The 24,078-nt window shown below is 37.0% G+C and overlaps 1 protein-coding gene and 1 long non-coding RNA gene across 11 annotated transcripts in view; one reads left to right on the top strand and one right to left on the bottom strand.

Annotated features, from left to right (window-relative positions):
- The window catches only part of LOC139992796 (uncharacterized), a 208,635-nt gene that overhangs the window by 27,395 nt on the left and 157,162 nt on the right, over nt 1-24,078 (top strand). The window contains exon 7 of one of the 9 annotated variants that reach the window (XR_011801198.1): nt 3,132-3,259. The exons of the other annotated variants lie outside the window; for them this stretch is intronic. This is a non-coding gene — a long non-coding RNA (uncharacterized lncRNA). Of the gene's footprint in view, nt 1-3,131; nt 3,260-24,078 lie in introns of those variants that run through there. 9 annotated transcript variants of the gene reach the window in all.
- The window catches only part of LOC139992777 (dipeptidase 1), a 146,402-nt gene continuing 124,147 nt past the window's right edge, over nt 1,824-24,078 (bottom strand). For both annotated transcript variants that reach the window (XM_072013965.1, XM_072013966.1), the window contains exons 7-13: nt 21,292-21,442; nt 16,895-16,964; nt 11,945-12,121; nt 5,056-5,140; nt 4,229-4,304; nt 3,803-3,941; nt 1,824-3,305 (exon numbers count right to left, since the gene is read on the bottom strand). In XM_072013965.1, the coding sequence (XP_071870066.1) occupies nt 3,216-3,305; nt 3,803-3,941; nt 4,229-4,304; nt 5,056-5,140; nt 11,945-12,121; nt 16,895-16,964; nt 21,292-21,442 (788 nt within the window). In that variant the 3' untranslated portion in view covers nt 1,824-3,215. The remainder of the gene's footprint in view (nt 3,306-3,802; nt 3,942-4,228; nt 4,305-5,055; nt 5,141-11,944; nt 12,122-16,894; nt 16,965-21,291; nt 21,443-24,078) is intronic.

Here is a 24,078-nt window from a genome sequence, read left to right as displayed (position 1 = left end):
CGTCCAAAGTGTTGCAGAAGCATCATGTGGCGAGATATTTTGTCCTTAAATGCGTCTGTAGATACAAATGAGTTGATACAGAACGAATTTTTGTTAATTCCTTCACCACGGATTAATCTTCTACCAGAGTCGTAGAATGGTGCTGCGAGTTGTCGAAGGCGCCTTGGTTTCTTTTATATAATATATGTATATAATATATATATGTATAGTCGTTAACAATGTTAATTACAGGTACCTAAAAATTTCTCGCACGCGTTCCCCACGTCGGAAAAAAGTAAGAAAAGTCGAAATGTTCGTACAAGCTAGGACAGTCTACGCTAGTTTTCGGTATCATTCGCATCTTCTGATTCGCAGTGCGTTTTTTGCCTTCCTTCTTTGTGTCTTATTTTCACAATCGAGCGTTTCGTTTGCTATCTACCGGTGATACTTATCGTGATATTACAAAGTCGATAATGGAAAAACGTCGTTATAAAAAAATCAAAGACGCTTGCGAGAATTTTGTCGAGTAAACGCTAGGGAAATCGGTGTAATATTTGATGTATGCGAGCACGACGTTATATATATTTACAGTGTCTGCAATAATAGTAATTGATCCGATATTATTTCCCAATGTTTCACAACGCGTTTCGCTTCGCAGCTCAGCTTTTGCCTCGTTCAAAATTTTCGCATCCTTCTCTTCTTGATCCTCAATACGTATCATAGATTTTCGGATGACTTAAGACAATGTCCGAGAGCGATTGGCAAACCAGATGAAGTATTTGTTTAGTACTTGCTCACTGTCTCTAATTTAAGTTACATCCCAAAAGAAGTTCCCTTTTCTAGATATGTAGAAGTATTTTCTACGTGTTCTCATTCCCGAGTCCTCGGTTTTATTTTACGATTTACCGACTAAAAAGTTTATTGCTACGTCTCGACTACTATATCGAAAAGGGATTTCGGCAATTATAGGTTCTCATGTCATAATGGTTCAGTATAAATTGGCTTGGCAGTGTTTCATATTGGTGAGCATAATAAATAGACCTGCCAATTTATCCGGATTTTCAATGCTTGATCTAATTTAGATAATATTCAAGTATCCAACATTAACGTCATTACGCTAAAATGACCAAGCTAAGTAGAGATTTGATTAAAAATTTCATATTGAATTTAATCTTCTATCGAGAAAGGAAATTTTAGATACAAAAGCATTTAGTATAATTTAAGACTATTCGGTTATTAGTTAAATTTTCTACTTAATTTTCTAGTAAAAGAAAGGTGCCTGACACAAAGATGTTTCATATAGATTGAAAATTATCCACTTTGATTGGAATCTAAAGAATTTAGAAGAATTTAGTTATTTAAAATTCAAATGTAACACTACTATAAAAAGGTAATTATCTCATGTGTGTTTTCAATAACGCACAGTATGCATATACATATGTATGCAAATCTAAATAATGGCAATTGAATAGCGCAGTTGATTCTACGAAATACTCAATTTTTTATATAAATATAATTGAATATTCGAATATTATCGATATCCGGATACTCGCAGTCCTAACAAGGTATTTCGTTTACAAATGAATCAGCAGTTGCGTCAAATAATTGCGTCATGCATGCGTAATAGAAGCCTCGTTATAACAAACATTATAAGAACATTTTTAAGGATTTCAGTCGGAGGTTGGAAACATTTAATAAGTGACGAACAAGTCTTTCCTCTTAATGGTCTTTGGTGACGAACTCTAAATGACAAAAATTATTTGCCATTTGTAAATATAGAAACTCTAAAAGCTTGAAACAATCGTATATACGTAAATATTGGTTTCTGTGATCTGGTTTCAAAATTTCTAATTAAATGTTACAAAAGTTTCATTATTTTCTCGCCGATTTTTCTAGTTCTTTTTTTTTCTTTTTTGGTTTTTCTTTAATTCCTTGATCTTAAGCGCACTTGTTAAGTTGACAAGGAGCAAGCATTCAAATGATTATCTGCGTCTTTAAGGGTATAATTTTCATTCATTCGTATTAAAAAAAAAAGTATATCAAGGATAGGTGTAATATTTGGGAGATTCGTATATTTTATATAGTAGTTATTTCGAATATATCCTAATTTCTCCTCTATGTCAAGGATATTATCATGCAGTTATAAATTACAAAATAAAATTTATCAAATCATTCAACGTTAAATCATGATTAATAGATCTTTTCTCTGATTGACATTTGAACGCGTGCCACCTAGTATCCATCGCTTGAGATCTTATATAATTATTCCAAGGTAGAAGTATCGAAAAACATTTATTGGAATTCTGTCAGGATAATACCGGGAGAACGTTTCTTAAAGAGTATCCTCGTTTGAAATAAATTCTTCCTAGCAAGCATTTTTGGCCGCCTCGATTGTCCGCATCATTATAAGCTATTCATTCAGGAACGCTTTTTCTTACGCTTATAAGTATTCATCTATGAATATCTTCAGGACCAGCTCAGATTTCTGTATAAAATTTCTATGTAGATGAATACGCTAATAAATACGGTTTATGCTATAAATATATTTCTAGTTGAATATATTTATGTTCCTATAAATTTCAACAGTTTCGGTGTTAACACTATTATAAGCGAAATAAAACAAATGTTCGCGGTTTCTCAGTAAAATTCCTTTGGGAGGTAATACAAGCGCAGTGTGTATCAAAAAGCTGATTTCCGTAGATGCAATCGATACAAGGAAATAAATAAAAAGTCCTCAATAATTATGTATCTGCTTGAAAGTATGGACGGACGTATCCAGCTATTAAAATAGCAGCAAATTAATCATTATACGTTATACAGATATGTTCTTTCAGCGAAGTGCGACAACAATACGAAGAACAAGATAGTTTGTTCATAAAGTTAGTCAAAAATGGCCAAAAAAATACAATCGCATAATTCATGGCGGCGCGGCGTGTGAATGAGAGGAGAAAAAGATAAGGAAGAAAATTGAACTTGTCCTGAAGATGATCGTTCAACACATGGTCTCGATCTTATCAGTTTTCACAGATGGAACGTACGTTCTTGTTCAATTTTTCATCTTTCATAAGGCGCGATCGAGTTCCCCGGAGAACTCAAAAAGATGTTATCAGGGAAAAGCGATCTTTCAGCTGATCCAGTCCGCACGTTTACAGGGTCCTATAGTTCCATGAGACGTGTCGAATCTTCGGCGATCGTAGAAAATCGAGGAATCCTGCTGTGAATGTCTTCAAAGAAGATCAAGACGCTCCGTAGACGCATGCGGAGTTGTCAGGTGGACTGATCTTCTCTACTGGCAATACTGCCGCTCTGTGCCATTCGTCGCGCACCTAAAATTCCATTTTTTTAAATCCATAGAGTTAATAATTAAGAACGTACGGCAATATACATAAATATCGATAGGATTTAAATAATAATCTCGCGTAGAAGGCAAATTTTAATTGCTTTGGAATCTTTGAATTATTCAACGTTTTATAAGTAACAAACCCGAGGATGTAGCTTTTTGAATATTTTATGATAAGGGCATTTTGTTTATCTTAAATTCCTTATTATTTTAGCTTGTTTTGTTTTTAAAATTTTAGTTGGTTGTTATAACAAATTTTATCCAGTAAATCTTATAAATCGTAATAAACAAATAAAGATAATTTTCATGTTATATTCGGAATGCGAATTTTTAATATAAATTTATATTATATGTACTGTAGTATAAACTTATCCATTCCATCTATTCCTCTTGAGCAAGTATATCTCTTATACAATTAGCACAAATCCTATTTTACTCTTTGATTATATCCATTTTAATTAATTGGTAAGAAATATAACTCACCTGCTCGACCTTAGCGAATACCCTCAATAAATTGAGGCCAGCTAGCTTTTTAATGTCTTCCTCCGTCCACGTTGGATCCTCCAACAGAGTAGCCAACAATTGCGGATACCTCGAAACATCCTCCAAGCCGGTAGGAGTGCTGAAAAGCGCATCGATAATCGCAGTGTCGGTTTGTTTGATTCATAATGACCTCTATCATTCAGAGAATAGATGTTCGACACTAAAATTCGTTTCAGCAGTCTCGTATCAATGAAAGCAATTTTACGATTTACGCGTTCGCCTAAGTGTTCATTGTGTGTGCCAGTGAAATGTTAGCAAACTCCCTCCTCATAGATACAACAGTAATTGCTTCATTGAGCTGAGTATCGATAATGATTATTCTCTGAATGCGCGTTGTTGTGCCGAGGATACTCGAAAGATAATTACAAATTTATCCCGTCGAAGCCGGCTCCTATTCCAACGTGATCGATCCCCGCCACCTTTCGAATGTGATTGATGTGTGCTGAAACAGCATGGTCGTCCTTAATAAACTTGGTCGTGCCGTGGCATTTGAAATGTTGATTTTATTATTTTCAACCTGCACTGTCATTACTGTACTCCATTTGAACAAAATACGTTTCTGCTTGATTGTTAATTGGTCCCGGCGCGCGTGTTAATCAGTTTCACATTAATTTACGTAAACGCGATCGAACAGAAGAAACGAATCATTGTTCAGCTCGAATATAGATGTGTTTTATTAACATAGTAGAAATTATTCCATTCTTATATTTATTGTTTTACATCATTCCTCTCGATAGGAACGTCGCGTATTCATTTCGCCGAAGTTCGGACTAAAGAGGTTTCCGAGGTAATTTTTCGGAATTTCAAGAATTCTAAGTTCCAATTATTTTTTATTTCTCAACTCCTACACAGAGCATCGTGATCCCAATCTTTTAGTCAACAGTCCAGTTATAAATTATATTATTTTGCGTACTTCGCAAATCAGTTCACAATCGATGTTGAATTTTAATTTTTACTTTTTAGAAATATCTGTATTTTCAGTATTTGCAAAGGTTTGACAACATTTATCGAAATAATAAATTCAAAATTCGAAATTAAATGTTTTTATAACAAACAATCATGATTTGTAAAATGGACCATGTTATTACGTAGTGGAAAGAATTTCAAAGCTAATAATTGCAATGCAGTTTCTCCTACAGTCGACTATTGCTTTAAATAAGAACGAAATAACATATCGATGATACTTTACGTACCAATAACGTCTTTTATGGTAGCTGTACTGTTGCACGTTATGAAGTATGTATAAAACGGAACCATTGCCACACCGCCATTTTTAGCCTGTGAACAGATGTATTAACCTGAGATATGCCAAGATTGTACAACTCTGAATATTATTCGCGCAAAGAGAAGCGATTGTAAAATGGTGCGGAAAAGAATAAAGCGGTTATTTCATTTTCCGCGAATATACAAAGGCATTGGATTTTTATTGTGCTTTTAAAAAATTCTTCTCATTCCTGCAGTATACATATGGACTGTTTCAAAAGATATATATAGATGAAAAATTTAGAAAGCTGCTGGTAGTTTGTAAAATTCATAAATAGAGTCGACAAAAAGCTATTAATTTCAGAGTATGTGGTAACTGCTGGGGTCAATTTGTGGAAAATGCGCATATCGTTTGTAATTCAATTCGTTATTTATGTAGGATAACAGTTTTCGAATAAATTTAGTAATTTATCTTGACGTACTGTATTATGTAATTTACAAAATGTATCTACAGAACGCAATAGCGCACAATTAACGAAATCTTTAAACAAAAATTACATAGATCGTTCGAATAAAGTATTGGAATCTTTAAATTCAATTTTCTAATTGCCAAATCTGAAAAGTACAAGATGGTATGATAAAGTATTCGCGAGACACGCAAGCTCTCGGAAGCTACAGAAAGTAACGGTTTACATCGATTTGTAGTTTACGATTTCTCCGCTTCAATCTACGATTCGAATGTTCTACACCGTTGGACGATATTAAAAAAGTTGCGATTCGAGACGGCATACTTTCTGAAATGCGACTGGGAAACGCACATTGAAATTCGATGAGTTGGTCGCTTGCTCAAATCTGGGGCGCATTCGTAGCTTTCCATATTGATTTCGTCCAGAGTCCTTTTTCAAAAGACAAACGGAAACGACTTTGGCTACCATTAGAATCATCTGTTTCCACTTGCTTTTATGTTCCTGTTCTTATAGCGTTGGTAAAGGGGACATCTGAAGTTGTTTCTCGTTGCTTTTTCTTTTGCACGCATTCGATATTATAGGGCAACAAAGAAATCGGTGGTTATGTCGCAAAAAGTTTACGCGTTTGTTCTTTCTCCGGAAGTTTTATTTACTATCTAGTATAACTACGTTAGATTGCAAAAGGTACAACTTCCTCATTGTTAGATGACCGAGTCATTGATCATTTTCTATTTCAAGCCGACTTTTTGAAGCATTTAATTTCTTTAGTTGTGTGATTTTTTCACTAGACCGGTGGTATGGGTCTTGTGGTCAGTTCTTGAATTGCTCGCCAATAAAATTCGAAGAAATCGTAAAGTTACTCCAGAGGAATGCAATTTCACTTCCATTCCACGGAGACAGTACACGTTGCATTGAAATTTTAATACCGCCAACTGCTATAAATCATATTCTCCGCTTACTAGGATTTTTGAACAATTGATTCAAAATTCCATGAAACATTTAATATCCACGACGCGACGTGTCCGCGCGTCGTGTCATCGGAAATCGCCATGTTTCCCGATACAAAATTTTGCTTTTTCGAATTTTGCCATAGTACAATGAAAACGTTTCTCTCGCTCGACGTTATAAAGTTCGTATCACCAGTGCCTGTCGCGCTTAAATTTGGCATGAGATTGCTTTACTCCTTCCCGATGCTATTTACATGAATATTCATTTGATCTATCCAATTTTAAGTTGCGCCATTAACCAATAATTTAGCAGCTTAAGCGGAATTTATAAGTGGAATTTACGTTACTCGTATATGTTAAGATTAGCATTACGAGAAATTATTTAAAGCTACTCTGCAGATTCCCTTATCAATTTGCATGGTAGAGATTTTTACGGTACAGTAATCGATACACTAATTAGAAAGAAAAGTTAGATATAGACATAGAATCGGTACGAAAGAAACGCGATAAACTACTCTAATTTCCTCCATTTAGCTGACCTCTATATTCCTCGTTCAACTTAACTTTATAATCCCCTCCAAGATAGAAACGCAGCTACATCTAACCGATTCGTCAATGCCGAACTTTTGATGACAATCTAAACAATCTCCTAAAGTACCGGACCGATTTTTATCTGTTTCGGTTAACACGAAATGCTTGGAGCTAGTGCGCCATGGCCATCCAGTTTTATCAGGACCTTTTTATCTCTACCTCCTATCGACAATTACTGAATGTGCCAATCGAGAGAAGAGACAATGCCCTGCCGTCTAGTCGATACCTGACCTGACTTAAACTATGAAGTAGCGAGCGTTAATTGGGGCAGCAGTGTGGCACAGCTAATAACATGTTACCAGACAGGCCATCGTTCGGCCTCTGATTGGTGTAACTCATCCCCTTGTCGCTTCGTCATGATCGAGCCAGTATTGATTGTACCGGCGAAGCAAATAAGAAACACATATTGATTCTCTCTCGTAAAGATACAATTAGTTGGGATTTTAATCAAGCTAATTGGATTAGTAGATATTGCTTGTCTCTTAATATCCGACTGTGATTTGATTTTTATATAATTCAAATTTTATTTTAAGGATATTTATATAATGTTTTACTGTTTCTTTTTAAGTTCTTTGTCAAGTTTACATTAAAAATTCGCGCGCCTATTACGAATTTTATACAAAAAGACTTTCCATATACAAAAAAGAATTAATAATTGCCAGTCGAGTGCACGAACGCATGGTTAAACGGAATTTAAGGCATTGTTGTCGTCGTCTCAAATTTAATCCGATAGATTAACTTAAAGCATCGACGCAGGGTAATTGTCATTTTGACGTCAGTGATTGGCAGGCGCAGGGCAGCGATAGGATTAAATTTTAATCGAGCTTTGCACGCGAGACTTAATCACTTACAATCAGTTTACTCAATGTTGCGTCATTAATGTGAAATCACTTACGAATCCAATAATTGTGGAAGCTTGGCCACACGGTACAGCGTAAATTACTGCGAGAGCTTTGTGCTTCGAGTGGAAGATCATCGCGATTCGAGTTTCTTCTGATTTAGAATCCTGATGATTTATTTCTTCGGCTTTCTAGCTTTCGTACTCGCGAACTCGACGAAAACCGTGGAGTATTACTGTCCGTAAAGGAAAGTTTAACGCACGTAGAGGGTCGTAAATATTTAGATAATTTAGCCCGAGTGTTTATGGTGCATGGGAACGTTTTAAAAACAGATTGTACATTCTCATTGGCCAGTTGACTTCCTTGTCGGATAAATCATGTACCTTCACGTATTGTAATCCCAATTTAATCCTACAGAATTCTCTGCAGAACCATTTTTTGTCAGCCTCATTGACCCAGCTCGTATATTATTTTATACGAGTATCCCGTGTGACTTTTTTCCACCATTATCCCAAGCGCGAATTCCGCGCCACGTTGAACATGTACTTTCTGCCCTGAATATATCCTCTTGGTCGTTTCGAACTCGCTTCGAATTTCTCTCGTTTTTCATCCCGTATGCTTTTTTCTCGATTCGTTTGCACGGACCTGACACATTCAACGGACGAATTCACCCCCTTTTCCTTGTCGTTCAACTGACGTTTCAACCGCTCGGCTGGTTTCGAATTTCAGACAAGAAGACAGAGGAAGAAATAGATAGATAGGTAGATAGATACGATAGATAGATAGATAGATAGATAGATAGATAGATACATGGAGAGAGAGAGAGAGAGAGAGAGAGAGAGAGAGAGAGAGAGAGAGAGAGAGAGAGAGAGAGAGAGAGAGAGGCACGTAACGCGTTTTCATCAAATCCTACAACGAGGCTGGACCGGGCCAACCCTGAACTTTTCGGAACACCCGACCTGGTTCTAGTCGCGTGTTTGCTGACCTAAAACCAAATAATCTCTTCGTTGGCTAACGTTTGCGAACAGTTGGTCAAAACGGATGGAACGGTTAGGAATATTCGTGTGTATTTTTGCATACATATACTCTTGAACTATAAGTAAATCAATCACTCGAAGCAAGAGGTGATAGCCGATGATAGAGGAAACATTTTGGTTTAGTGACTACAAAGATTAGTTTCGGCTATTAGACTTATTGCTGGGCTATTTACGAATGTGTATATATGCATTCATGGGAAATATAAATGTGCATAAATGGACAAAACGTATAATTAGGATTTAAAATTCATATTTATATTTAATATTAATTTCAACGCCAAAATTAATATTAATATTAAATATTAATTTTTACATTAAATATTAATATTAATTTTGACACTAAACATTAAAGGTGTTAACAGTTATAATTTATTATTTGGTGTTAAATTTTATATCTTTCATTACTATAAAACGAAAGGAGATTGAACGTACGTTTATTAAACGCAAAATGTTTCCTTTATGTTTTTCAATCTTACTCGATCGATGTGTAATTTTAAAGTATTTCATGTCCTTCACATTATAACTAGCGTTACTATGTTCACGTATTTCATTAATTTAAAAAATTATATCGCTGTAATTGATTTCCAGAGTTCGCGCACGCCTTTCAAAATTTGTTATTTAACATTAGAATGCCATGAACTTTAAGTATATATTATCTGAAAGGGGATTAAACTTAATGTCGGTCCACTAACTTTCAATGTAGCAGTTGGAAAACTGTAACTAAAACGTTAAAATTTATCGAGCGACCCAAAAAGCTACGACGACGCGACGGTCGGTAGTGGGTTAAGCATGGATTACATCATAAATGCTCACTAACAATTTTATCTGCTACCGTATTTACGCTCAAACTGAATTATTTTCTCCTGCTTTTTTGCGTACAAAGACCATCATTTTAGGCGGACCAACGAGATTGCTTGGAGATTTTAACAACGTTGAGCTTATAAAAGATACGCGACAACTAGATTAGTCAGTGTTTCGGTTTATTTTTCAAAATGTGGTATTAATACTTACAAATTTTTTATTTTCTGGAAGAAGCATTCGAACAATTATCTATTTCCTCCTGTCCAGTCTGGAAATTAGTTAAATTCAAATATACTTGACAAATTCTCGAACTCGATTTTCTCGAAAATCAAGCCTTGAACGAAAATGATTTATGCTATACATTCGTTTCTTATTTTTTCGTAAGGAATCACCCGAGAAACATGTTGTACATGTTATTCGATTTCACTTTATGTGTTATATAATGAAGTTAATTATTGAATATTTTATGATCCTGAAACAGATAAAATAATATTGTCGTTGAAAAGCAACACTTATTATTGCTACAACCAAATAATTATTGTCTGTTAAGTTCAACAGTCGCCGTTGGCTTTGCCTTAGAAACTCAAAATGCAAAATATGAGGTTACTTTATTTATGACTTGATATATTTCTACTGGCGCGCTTAACGAAGATTTACCGGAAATTTTTCAGAATTATATGACATTGCATATTTCTGAGCAATCAAGAGTAGGAAAAACATTGACAACTGTATTTTCCACGATTCTACGACTTGGTCCAGAATAAATTCATTGGTCTTAATAAAATATCTACTTAGCTCCTCCGAGACGTAGAAAAACTTATAACTGTAATGTTAGGACTTTTATGTTGGTTCCTATCTCCTATATCCGGTTAATAGTTTCTACGCGGAAAGTGTGCATAGATATGTGCATACAGTGTTAATCATGCGAGCAAACTTTATACATGTTACTCTAGGAATCGCAATAGATTGAAATATACTTACTACACCATAACAATAAATTTTTGCAAAATATTACTTTTCTCCCGCAATGTTGTCTCTGGCATTCATATCGTTGAACATTTTTTTACTCCATGAAATTTATCTTGTTTTAATGATTTTAAAAAGTTTAATGAAATGCGATTTAATAAATCATCAATGATTACCGTGACAGTAAACGTGTGAACAATTGAGTAACATAAAAAGTAGAAAATCAAGAGAAGTGGACTTATCGAGTAAATAGATGAAAGTAGATAGTGAAAACACATTTTCGACCACCCATTGCACATTTTCTACAGCTGGTCAAACCTGCTCTGTTCGTATGCAACACGCGGCACCCTGCTGCACTCATTGCATCACTTTGTGCAGGCGTCGAGTGCTCTTGGCGGTTCCACTCTTACACCGCGTCGCGGCGCCTTCAGATGAACTTGCGAACGTGTAAGTCGATTTTTCTCCTTCCATTTTAATTCTTACCCCCTATCCATCTACCTTCCCTTGGTTTACAACAACATTCTGCGCGACCTTTCCTTTTTTCGTCTACGTTCGTTTCCGCAACCAAATACTTGGCTTTTTACGACGTCGTTTCTTCTGCTTTGTCCTTTTCTATAGGTTCCTTTGTTAATTGACAGCCAAATTACAGCGTTTCTCCTATCATTTGATGTTTCTGTTAAATGATACTGTGTTTACCGAGTTATTGTCGGTTTGTAGCGAAATCGAAGAATTTCAAAGTAATATATTTATACAAAAGTAGCAGTTTCTATACTAAACATTTTCTAAAATGTATATGCTAGTCAACGTTGAACGATCTTATTATTCAGTTTGATATATATTACTCTATTTAAAGAATAAGAAGTTTGGTGTTGAATATTCCAGCTTCATCAATACGTAAGATTTAACATTGTCTTCTTGTATTTAACTGTTTTTATGCTTGTCGTATTTAATAATTTCTATTCTATTTTACATATGTATATTTTCTTTATTAATTTTTTATTGAACGCTCTGGCAGTCTTTCGATACTACGTTTTATTGTCTAAAGGTTACGCTTGAAAAGAATTGAATTCTATTGGTAACAAGGATTTATGCAATGTCCAATTCATGGAAAGGGAAGCGTATAACGTTCATCTGATCGAGTATCGAAATTGGCTTAACCTTGCCTCACTATCCTATCGCATTTCCATGCACTCCTAACTTTTCCACGTCGTTTGGTTGCACGGGAACTTACCAGATTTCTAAGCACGTCGTCTGGCACGTTTCTAGTGGAATTGCAAAGTGCCCTAGCAGCACTGTGAGAGAAAATCACCGGTGCCCTCGTCGTCTGCAGGGCCGCCCTCATAGTCCTTGTTGAGACATGAGAGAGATCCACTAGCATTCCCAGTCTGTTTAGTTCCCTGACGACTGCCTGAAAAATAATAAGATATAAGTATGCATATTTCATGCTTAATTTTCGTTAACCCTTACCCTCTAAACGTCAAATCATTCTTTTTAATAAAGAATTGCACTCTCTGCAGTCATTGCAAAAATTATTGTACGAATACAAATAATTCTCTACGGAGAGTTTTCACACTTTTATATACTTCGAGTCCTTTGAACTTCATAAAATGGTAAGAACTAGACGGACGAAAACAATAGCAACGAGAAAATTGACTAATCTCTTTCATAGAAGATTACTCTTTTTCATAACCACACCGTGAAAAAAACAGACAATACGATAATGGAAAAAGAAATTTCAAGCGAAATGTTATGTTAACGTAACGTTGATCTTTAATTAAATCAGCACATCACTGTGACACTACTGTATAATTTCAAGAATAATTTCAAGGAATTATCGCGTATGTTATCACCACACACGTGACTGAATTAACTCTTGGCTCTAGGTAGGATAAATACCGTCGACTGTTAAACGTGCCGATGACGTGGCTAAATAATTGTCACGTATTTAAAGATCGACAGAGGTTGCCTTTCGATACGTGGATTCGGTCGAACTGCGTGTAATTCCATGAATACGGTTAGAATGCAAATTTTCATGCCAGCCACCGCCGCCAAAGAGATTACGTGATTTTACAGTTTGCATTACCTTCAGCCACGGCGAACTTTATTCGTACGCAAAACGACTCGAATTTCGTTTCGGCAGCCTAGTTTTCGAGCAGCCACGTGTTCCTGTTTTGCATTCGCCGCTGCCACGGACATTATAGAAATTAACTGACATAACGGATGGCCGTGTATTCTGTCGTGATGCATACGTATACGTGCTCTTTAATTAACAGAACGAAATTCACAGAGCGCAACATTGACCGTACAAGGTTGCGTTACTCTAACAATCTTTTTTTCACCCTCTCCAGTATACACCACCCTAGCGAACCTTTTTCTTCGTTCCATGCACCGTGCTTTTCTGTTTCATACAGTAGCCCGGTTAGCGCATAAAACTTAATTGCCCGTGAATCGTGAGCAACTCGAAAACGAAAATATACAAGTATTGGCCATACACTACATACGCTGCATTTTAAACGTATTATTCTGCGCCGATTTTTTCATCTCTGGCGCGGCCGCTGTGTTTTTTCAGTAAGATCGAAAACCAAAGTGTACACTGTCGCTCATGAATACGTGGACATTTTGGTCGATTTGTATTAACGATACACGAACGTTCACTGCAAACAAACGATCGAAAACAATACTCGCTATTTTCTTATGAAATTACACATTCTACATACGCGTAAAGAAAAGGAACGGGATTAATCGAATGATTCCGTAATCAGAATTTGTACAATTCAAAAATTATTGGAGACCAAAGTGAGGACGTCGTAGTGTTGAAAATTGCTACGCCCTCTTTGCTCCTTAATGCCGCAGTAAAGTAATATGGGAGCCCGGCAATCTCGCACAATTACAAGACGTGCCACTTGGAGGCAATTACTCTGAAACGCCGGAAGGGTCAGTATATATGTACGTGTGCATGGACTTAAGAGATATCTTTAATTCGGCGCGATTTCACAGGGCGTTGATTAAGAAAGATGATCGGAGTTACTTGTAACACGAGAGACGGGATGGTCCCGAGATATTACGTGCGAGAGAAGGAGAAAAGAGAGGAGAAGAGGAAAAATCAGAGATCGTGAGGGTGAAGGATGAGAGGGGTTGGATGGTGGTAAGGTTGAAAAATAGCGTAGAGGACGAAGAAACGTCGGCATTTCGACTGGCGAACATTAGTCGATGGCGTAAGCAAGCCGCCTCTCCTATCGCGCGAAAATAGAAGAAAAAAGCTGATGCGGTGCATAGACCGGGACGTCGATACGAGAGAAAGGAAAAGAAGGAACACAATGGGCGCTGTCTTTTTTTTGCGAGCGCGCTCCCGCTCTAACAAGAAGCCAGTGATGTTCGTTTTTCTTGGTATGCGCGATTTTGTACAGACAACGGGGACGAGGTGTTTCCATCGATTTAAGCTACCTTTCCACGCGGCCATTCCTTCTTCATAACGAATATTTAAACGTTCGCGCGTCCTCAGATAACGAGATTCTATTAGCGAGGTTGCTGGAAATAATTTGACTTTGCGGAAGCTATAATTTTCACGCGTAATTCGAGGAAATATTTTACCGTAGATCTTTCAAAAGATGGATTATTTTCTGGCATTATCAAATGGCATATCAAAAGGATATGGCTTAAAAAATATATTTGTCAAAACTTCTGTAAAAAAATATGGTGCATGTATTATGTCCATACAAATTTCATTGATCGATCTGAGCAATGAAGTAATAACAAATACAAGATATTCTTTCAAAAATTAATGTAACGTATTTCCTTGAATTTTTAAGCTTATCGCGAAGAATCGTGTTCTAACTGAGCTATAGCGCGCTTCCCAGTGTATGTATTCTATAAAGAAAAGCGTGCACGTGCTTACACGAAGCAACGAAGGAGAATACCATGGGTGTGCAATACGAGTGTTAGGTAATCGAAGAAGGAAATAGAAAAGGAACAGGGGAAATATCGTAAATATCGTGTACTAGTGTACATACACATCGAAACGAAATCTTTTCTTGAAATATATTTGGTCCACAAGGTACAGAGATGCAGTTTCGTATTTAAATGAGAAAAATATTCCGTGCAAAAGTTACGCGGCTCACGAGGACAAATAAATATGTAAATACGAAGCTGATCGTAGGATTTCCAGTTGTCAGTTTCTTTTATTTTTACGTCTGTTTGCGATCACTTTTCTAACGAAACGCGCCGCTATTTGTTTTCAGCTTTTTCGTTCGCCTCATGCGGGTTGGCAAACTTCGAACTGGTGGATATTTTTTTCAATTTTATCTTATTTTGTTCCAGAGAATATTCATACCTTATACTATATAAATGACGATAATAGACAAATATTTAAGACTTTGAAGTATCCTGATATTTATTTTTAGTAAAAGAAGCATTTAATATTATAAATATGAAATTCGTAAAAATGTCCAGTTTGAATCTTCCTCTTTCAGAATTAATCAAAATATGCACGTACTTGAAATATTTATATTGCACGCGAGGAAAGTAAATTCCTTCGATATTATAAGTATTAATAACATTATCATTTTACGAAAAATGTTTAGCTCGATATGTCAGTTTTCTTCATCAAAAGCTTGTGCCATCGAATAACATAGCAACGCAATTTCCTCGCGAGCGGCGTGGAACGAAATATTAGATTATTTCCCAGCGATTTATACGAAAGATTCGCGTCGTCGGATGCTTACGTAATGTCATACAGTGGTATTGAAAGCCACTCGAATTCAATATCGAAAGAAACAAACGCGAGGAAAATCCTTTCGGGAACTCGGTTACATCACGAAATTATTTACAGTCTGTATCGTAACAGCGGGTCGAGGCGAGGGTGCAGCAGGAAAGAGAAGCAAGACAACCGGGAATAGCTTTGAAATCCTCGGATTAGTGGAATTTTGTAGTAAATTGTCTAGCAAGGTTGCCATGTGGTACCTTCGCAATAACGATTTTGTACCGACGTTGTTTCAATATAGCCGATGGTGTGCTTGAACAATCGAGCTATGCCTGGCAATGTAGCTTGCACACGAACACAATGGAAACCGTGGTCTACGGTGGTGCGCATGTAAATGAGAGGGAAAAGAGGCAAAGAAGAAGAAAGAACGGGGAGTAACAAAGAGAAAACGGTGGAAAGGGCAGCATCCAGCAGAACGAGACGAGAATTCGAAGGGGAGAGATTAGCGAAGGAGGGATGGAAATACTGAAAAGCAAAGGTGGTGGGGAAGATAGCAGAGATGGCTTATTTGATTTACGTTCTCGCTTGCATCTCTTCCGCTTCCAACCCCTTTCTTTATTCTTTTTTTTATCACGCGACAGAGACTACCACCGAGAGAGTGCAAATTCCGCAAGATCGATAAAAAATGCTCCATCTCGTCCCCATCTCTGTTCACAAAAAATTCACCAGTGTTTCTTTTTCTCTTTCTTTATTTCTTTTATCTTTGTCGTCGGTATATCGAGATTCGTGCAACGAATTTCGACTGGAAAATTTTCCCCATTCCGTTTTAACGATTGAAACTTCTCCGCGAGATTCCGCGAGACCTATTAAAATAGGTCACGCGCTTATAACTTCAGGAAGAATGAAGAAACGTGGCGTAAATAGAACGCGCATCGTCATTGATTGCTTTTCATTGATTATTATTTACCTTCGTTCATCGAGAGTACTACGGTTACTTATAAATATAACGTTTATCGCTCGGAGACGATCGATCGATCGTTCTTTAATATTTGCCCGCCTACCTGTTTTCAATACGCTGTAGAAACTGTTCCCAGCAAAATGTTAAATGAGATGGAATATCTTTTCAACAAAACATTTTCATGTACTACCTTGGTTGTTGATGGTACAGTTATTAATATAATCGCCGTACACCTTATGTTTTAATGAGTACGATTAACGTAGTTTAGATATAATATTTCGCGCAATTGATTTATAAGTTCAAGCGATGTATTGATATTTATTCCAATGGAATTAAAATTCGATGGAATTTGATTTAAAATTGCTTGCTTATTATGACGTACGAAGACAGCAAGAGGGATTGTTTATTGACAGTTTATTCGACTTAAAAATTATCTTTTTGTAAAGCAGAGAACAGTGACTTATCATTTCTCTCCCTAGTTGCCTGCATATGCATGTATATGATGATTTCGTTTGTTAACTTACCTTTCCAAACTCACTGAGGCCTGGTGTCGAATCCTGGGTACTGTTCGTCTCGCCAACTGAACAGACTGCCCTGCCAAGAAAATGTCTGTTAGAATTCCTTTCTTCTTTTGCGTAAAGCCGTCGAGAGCTGTAATAATTTTTTAATACACACGCTTCTGTCTTTGTTCACTCGGTAAACATGAATTTCTCACGTGTTAATTTTTCATTTGCCAATGGAAAAATTTCATTTAACCAGAGGAAGGAAATGCCAGGTCGAAATCCTACGAATCGTTTTAAAATCGAGAAATAATTTATCACCGCGCGGAAAAGCAATTTCTGATCGTAAGAACAGTTCGGCAGAGGCGTAGAATCGTTCGGGGGTGGTCGTGGTTCAGAAGGTAAAAGATCGAAAGATCGTCGGCGACTCGCGAAGCCATAGAAAATTTAATCCGAGCCACGAAAGCCGGTAATCTTTCTTCTCCGGTCGATTCTCACCTCGATGCCGATGTCGCCGCGGAAACGTTTTCAGAGGAAGGAGGGTCGACAGCTCGTCGTCATCGAGAACCGCGGGAAATCCAATCGTCTTGGCAATCCCCCGTTCCCACGAGGAAATAGCGGACGAAGACAAAGGAGAACGTGAAAAAAAGATGGAGAGATGGAGGTCGAGGATTGGAGATCGATTAGGCCTACGTAACATTTTCTGTAAAGCGATTCCGGTATCGTCGCAAGAAAATGATTGTTTGATAATAATTAGGGACGAGACCAAGTTCAATGAAAACAGAGTGGCTGAGGAAAATATTGGAACACTTAGAGAAATTTTTCATGGATATATTACGTGTGTTATGGAAAATATTTTGAAATTTCGTTAGCACGGTACCGAGACACGGGTATCACGATTACATTGGTCAAATTTGAAACTAATCTGTAGGTACTTAGTTCGGATAATCGAACTACTTACTTCCCTACTTACTGTACTTTTGTTTCGTCTCGACTGATCCCTAACTTTTCAGCCAACGCAATTACAATATGTACACGAATTCGTTGTACATGGAGACTGAATTCCATTAGATAGAATTTTCTCGACATGCTTCCCTCACATACGTATCTACTTTTCCTTATCCGTGGCACCTTGCGGCGAAGCAAGGCGCATTAGGCCTGTAGAAGAGAAAAATATGTAGCATCGAAACAGAGATTTGTTCGAGGACAACGTGACTCTGGTTCTTATTTACAGCGCCGCCAGCCACAGCGTCGAGGGACTCGTAAAGTAGGCAAGGATTGAAAAGCAGGCTGTGAATCGGGTCGACGCGGCGGCTATTGTCGTTTGATACTTTGGACTCGAACTGTTAGTTACGGGCAACGATATCGGCCATCGAGTAGTACATTTTGCATTCACGATCATAGACGGATACATAGTTGGCTCGTTCCTCGTTGCAAACTCTCGAGGGTATAAATTCCAGCTTTGTGACAGGAATTATTCTATCTTAATGGTGAGCTTTCGGTGTGGAAAGTATGTAGGTCGTGTTGTGGATACGCTTTAAGGTCTGTAGCTTCGCGAAGTGTTCTCTGCAAAATTGATGCTCAATAGCGGTGTATCTGCTATCTGAAAGGAACTTGTTATTCCGTTGCTCCTATCCGCCGCATTCGATACGTTTTTCGGGATTCTATCTATCGAGTTTTCAACCATTCCACCCGTTGTTCTACCGGTAAGATAATTTTGTTAGTTTTTGTCGGATATCTGAGTGGTATTTGTTCGTGAATCGTACCGACAAAAATTTATCAACACTGGGATACAAATTTAAGTAATCAAAGAAGTCAAATAAATGTATATCCATGTGTTTATGGACGCTGTTAAACAAATGGAGCCGGAGATTTGCTGTACTTAAATTGGATTTAGACCTAATAGGGATTTGTTTCACACCTTAAATATCATAATTAAGATTAGACTTTGAAAATTTTATGTATTTTTGCAAATTAGGTTTCCTATAAGTGCTTAAAAATTTACAATCTACTCGTTGTTGAGCAAACAGAACTGTAAAAAGTTCCATATAAAACGCACGATATATCTATAAAAGACTTTTTACGTTGAATTTTCAAATACTTTCGTAAGTCACCGTATCTCAGAACTACACGACTCGCAGGAACAAGGATTTAAAATGTTTACCTCGCCGTTCGCCAGGGTAAAACCCGACAGAATTGAAGAGATGCATGAAGAAAAGCTTTATTTACAACGGAGCCCGGTACAGAGCGTGGGGTATCGTGGGACGCATAAAACTTGCCTGTACGATTGATGTCCTCAAGGAACTCACATTTCTAGCTCGTTTCGACATTATTCTAGTAGCAATCCCATGTTTCTGGAAAGTCCGAACGCGACGATTTCGGGATTCCCGCGAACAGAGAGAAAATAATAAGAAACTTTGCGGGCTGTAAATGCGGGAACACAGATCGGGTCTCCGGAGATTGAACCGTATAGCGAACCCCGGGAATTTCGTTGAAATATAGCGACTGAAAAGGAAACCGCACGAAACTTGTTCGATGCAGGGGGGAATCGACGCTGAAAGAAATTCCTGCGAAGGATCAACTTCTCGTAAAAGGAATCGGTTATCGGACGTACGGGAATCCATGGACTCATTGAGGCATCTTTCGGTCCATTCACTGCTTAGTTAGGATCGAATAAATATAAGAATGAATTTTCGCATGAATTTTCGTCTCTAAACACAAGGAACGTTTTTACGAATTTTCATGCTGGTAATTCCTATACGCTCTATGTACTATTAACGAGTTTGCTTTACTCTGAACAATTTGGTTAATTTACAGTAATAACATGTGAAATTTGTCAAAGCGTAAGTGTCTCACCAAAGATTTTACGAATTTCTATGAAATCTTTCTATGAGATCTTTCTATGAGAATAAAATGTATAAAATCTGATAAAAAATGCTGCATCGGAAAATAAGAGAGCTTTTTGTCGTCGTTGTAAAGTTTTGATTTGAATTGAATAGCATTGAAATGAATACGAACGAATATAATATAAATATAAATGAATATAAATGAATATGTAGTATTTGAACTTTATCTTTTCTTTGTATAGTTCGGGATCAAGAAATGTCCTAATATTGATGAAAGGGGATGTACTTTGCTGTGTATTGAGACTGGATTGTCGATCAGAATCAAAGTTCCTTTGTTTCCTTTCGAAACAAGCTTCTTTTGACCGTTCATTTCTTCGAACGTAAGACGCGAATGGAGGTTTTTGGCAGGGTACTGAAATCGCTGAGATGGAGGAAATTTTCTGTGCGCCAAGGTTTCAGATTGCGTCGAGCTCTTTCAGGTTGATCGGCCATGGCATAGGTTTTTCTTCGGCGATGGATCACGGTACAAAGCGGGGCCGAACGACCTGGTAAAAAGCACTCGTAGTAGTCGTATTTGACGAAAGAGCGGGACGAAAGAAGTTTCACTGGCCGATTAATTGAAATGGAAAAGGGTCCTTTGGTTGAGAAATGTTTTGTACGGAATCAATTCAATGTGCGATTTCGGTCTGATAGCAATGCTTTCGGGACTTCCTTTTTTCTCACCGAGCCGAAAGAATACCATTTTTCTTTTGTACGTTTCTTTCACGATCCCATTATATTTCTACGCGGTATATTTTGTACTCGGTAGTATAATTAAGAATAAAATTAAAAGAATTAGCATACGAATAGAATGGTCGACTAATATTGGCAGCAATAAACTTTTTCCATTGAATACTAATGCGCTCCTTCCGCTATTATTATAAGTATTCCATTGAATACTTGCACTCCGAAAATTTGTACGATCAATCTTTTACAGTGAAAATTTATAAAACCGGAACGAGAATTGTAACCTAAATGTTTTATTCATTTTTATATTTAAAATCATTCTATCCTTTGTTATTTCACTCATTGCGGTTTTGCAGATGTATGTACGTACGTATAGAGACCTGAATTAAATCACTTGGTCGACACAATGACAACATTTCGATATGAAATTGCGTGTATTGTAATTCAATCGTTAATTAAATTGCTCGTAGATTCTGGCTTCTCGAATGGATTATCGATTTATCGCAACGTGAATTGTACCGAGTATATTTTGATACATAATTAATGGGCTGACATTATAGAAAATGATACGCAGACAGTTAAAGGTCTATCAGGTCAATTAGGTAGTTTGGAAGTCCATACACGGAATATTGAAATACTAAAATAAATTTGGAATCCAACTTAGCTTGTTCGTTAAGTTTAACACCAAATGTTGGAAACTGAAAATTTAACCCTGTTTGATCGTAGCTGTTGATTTATGCATATAGGACCATAGAAAAAACATCTGCCTCCGCTTCTACCTAAACTTTATTTAGAAGTTTGACTATAAATTTTTTTGGATCTTTCGAAAGTGGTATGGAATGTACTCACCAGGAAGTATCGCAAGCATGCGTTAAGGTAAGGTATCTCGCGCCCAGGCCGTAAAATGTCCTGAGAACACCTAAGGAATTCCCCAGGGAGTGACCACCTTCCACCCCGATAAGACTTGCGATTTTGCCTTCTCGATGCGCTTCGATAAGACCTACGCAATACGAAAAAGTACCACTTTGTTTAGTACATTTATTGCATCCGTATATTTGAAATCGTCCACATTTTTTATTTATTTTCACCAGGAAAGGATAGGTTACGCTCGTTGAGAAAAATAAACACGTTATCGATGTTTAGATTTAATCGTGATTGAAAGAACAGAATAATAATAAAGAACAGAATAATTTGAAGATATGTCGACAGTTAGAAAAATATGTATTTTTAATCTCTGTTCCAATAAAATGTCCCCTTTTTCCCCTCAAATATTCTCTCAAACTCGGTCTCCATTTCAATAAAAACCATGGTAAAATTATTCTTGTCCTTTTTTTGTCGGTTTTTTTAATGTTGCCCGCAAATTCCTAAAAAGGCGGGAAAGTGGGTGGGATTTGCATAGAAAATTTCTTATCACCGTAGACCAATCAGGTATCAAGGAATTGCTTAGAACGAGTTTAACAAGACCCAGTGTTCTCATACTAGATTATTCAAATCGAGTGAAGAATACGTAAGTACGCAAATAATTCGCTGCTTGTTCGTTTTAATGGTTACGGAATTGTATTTTCTTCCTGAATGAAGGAGGCTCTTTATTTTTCGATTTTTTATTTACCCAGCATCAGTTGTGCTTATGTAGTTGTCAGCATTATCGTTGCCTATTTTTAAACAATGAAAATACAGAATAAAACCGTTTCGTTACATACATGTGACGTAAACTGGTCGAAACACACGTGAATCTTATCTGACCTTTTTTAAATTTTACATTCACTGAACAATTTATAATTTCTTAATTCTACCATTTATTTGGATTCTTTTGTATCTGGTTTGTTGCAATATTCGACCATCGATTCTCTTCAGCCAATGATCCATACTATTGTAGTATGAATTTAATAAGTCGATCAGTCATACGAGGTTTTGTAGAGTTTAACCACCGGTTCCTCTAAGAATCACCTTCTTTTCCACCTACTGCCCTTTTCCTTCCACGACCTTGTTTCGGTTTCTCACTTGGCGGAGTTTTTCAAGCTTATGAAAATGGTTGACAGCTTTCTGGAGCAGGTTACTTGTGAGAAGTTTTACAACAAGGCGTTTGCTATACTTCGCTCAACTCCGACTGTCGCACTTGCCTTACGTCCTCCTCTCATTTTTCTGCAACGGCGCATGCATAACGCGACCTTTGCTTTACGTTTGTTGCACTGTGAGTACGCACTGCAATTCCAACTGACAAAATTCTGTTGACGACTCTTTGTACCCAACCTTCTGAGTTACTTGCAATGACAGAAATTGAAATGACAATTATTTTGGAACTTGCACTATTTTCCGCGCTATTTCACGTTGCGGAGTGAAATAAAGGTAAAGTAAGTTGTAAAGTAAATTTTATAAAGTAAAGAAGCTTCATTATGCAAACGTTTTTGTCTTCCTATTAGTTTGGATATGGAAGACTCTACTATCATCTAATATATATGTATATACTTGCGACCGTAATATATGTATGTAAGTCAATAATAAGTTGACATATGTAGCTCAGTTAAAAACATTAACACGAGTCCAAAGTCCATTTCTATTCTATTTGAAGTTCAAATACGAACTTCGAGATGTAGGTCACAAACTTCAAATACGAATGCGAAATTCTAAGAATCTAGTGCAAGTTTAAAATAGGTCACACAATTGGAAGTTATGCTAACGTACTGACCATTCATTGAAGATAAATTCTCTTTCCAAAGTACTCGAAGAATTTTGTTCACCCCATAGTGATAAAAAATGGGGTCGTAAAATATTCAACGGGAATATTAGGGTGGTTCTTTTGCAAAGGAAAAGCGTGGGCGTAGAAACCGCGTTTGACACGATACTAAGTTGCAAATTGATGTTACAACACTCTGATAGGATTTGTTACGGAGCTTCGTATTTTTATAAGTATCCTGGTTTAAAATTTTTCGTGCGTCAAATTTAAGTTATACCGTCTCGTACTGTATAGGAAATATTAACGTCCATATCATAAACTTTAGATTAAGAGCAAATTAAGACTGGTTTTACGATCATCTTCAGGTTTCAACTATGAAAAAGAAGATTATCTCGAACCAGGACTGTGGTTAAAATTTCAATAGTAGGGATTCTGCGTTATAAACATAACTTGTCAAGAAGTTCCCTATGGGGCTTCTGGTTTTATTTAATTTTGTATATTTCCGTTTCGTTACCCTGGTAATGGTTTCCGCGTGGAACTGTCTGGCTTCGTTGAGCATTCAAGGAAAATGCATGTAGAGGCTCAAAAGACAAGTGAAAAGTTCTATTCCTGACTTTCCGTTGGATGTTCTTTTCGCGACCCCGATTCGGTTTCCTAGTTGCCAGAGTTTCTTGAGCTTATGAAAATGGCTGACAGCTTTCCGACGTGGGTTACTTGTCGCCGAAACTTTTGCAAATTTCCTCGCGCAGGTTATAGACTCCTTCGTTTTTGTTTTTCTTCCTTATCATTCTCTCTCGTCCTTCCCTGTGGTAATTTTCCAAACTCTTTGCCAGAGGAATAACTTTGCGTTTTTAAAAGTCCGAAACTTGCGTATTGTTTGACCGAACAAAGCTGGATGAGAGAGGAAATGTCTTTGGCGGCAAATAGAATTTTATCATATTTTTAATAGAACCATCGCCGTC

Source organism: Bombus fervidus, chromosome 12, assembly GCF_041682495.2.
Source record: "Bombus fervidus isolate BK054 chromosome 12, iyBomFerv1, whole genome shotgun sequence".
Classification (NCBI taxonomy): domain Eukaryota; kingdom Metazoa; phylum Arthropoda; class Insecta; order Hymenoptera; family Apidae; genus Bombus; species Bombus fervidus.
Note: the sequence above shows the minus strand (reverse complement) of the source record. Positions and strands in the feature narration are given on the sequence as shown.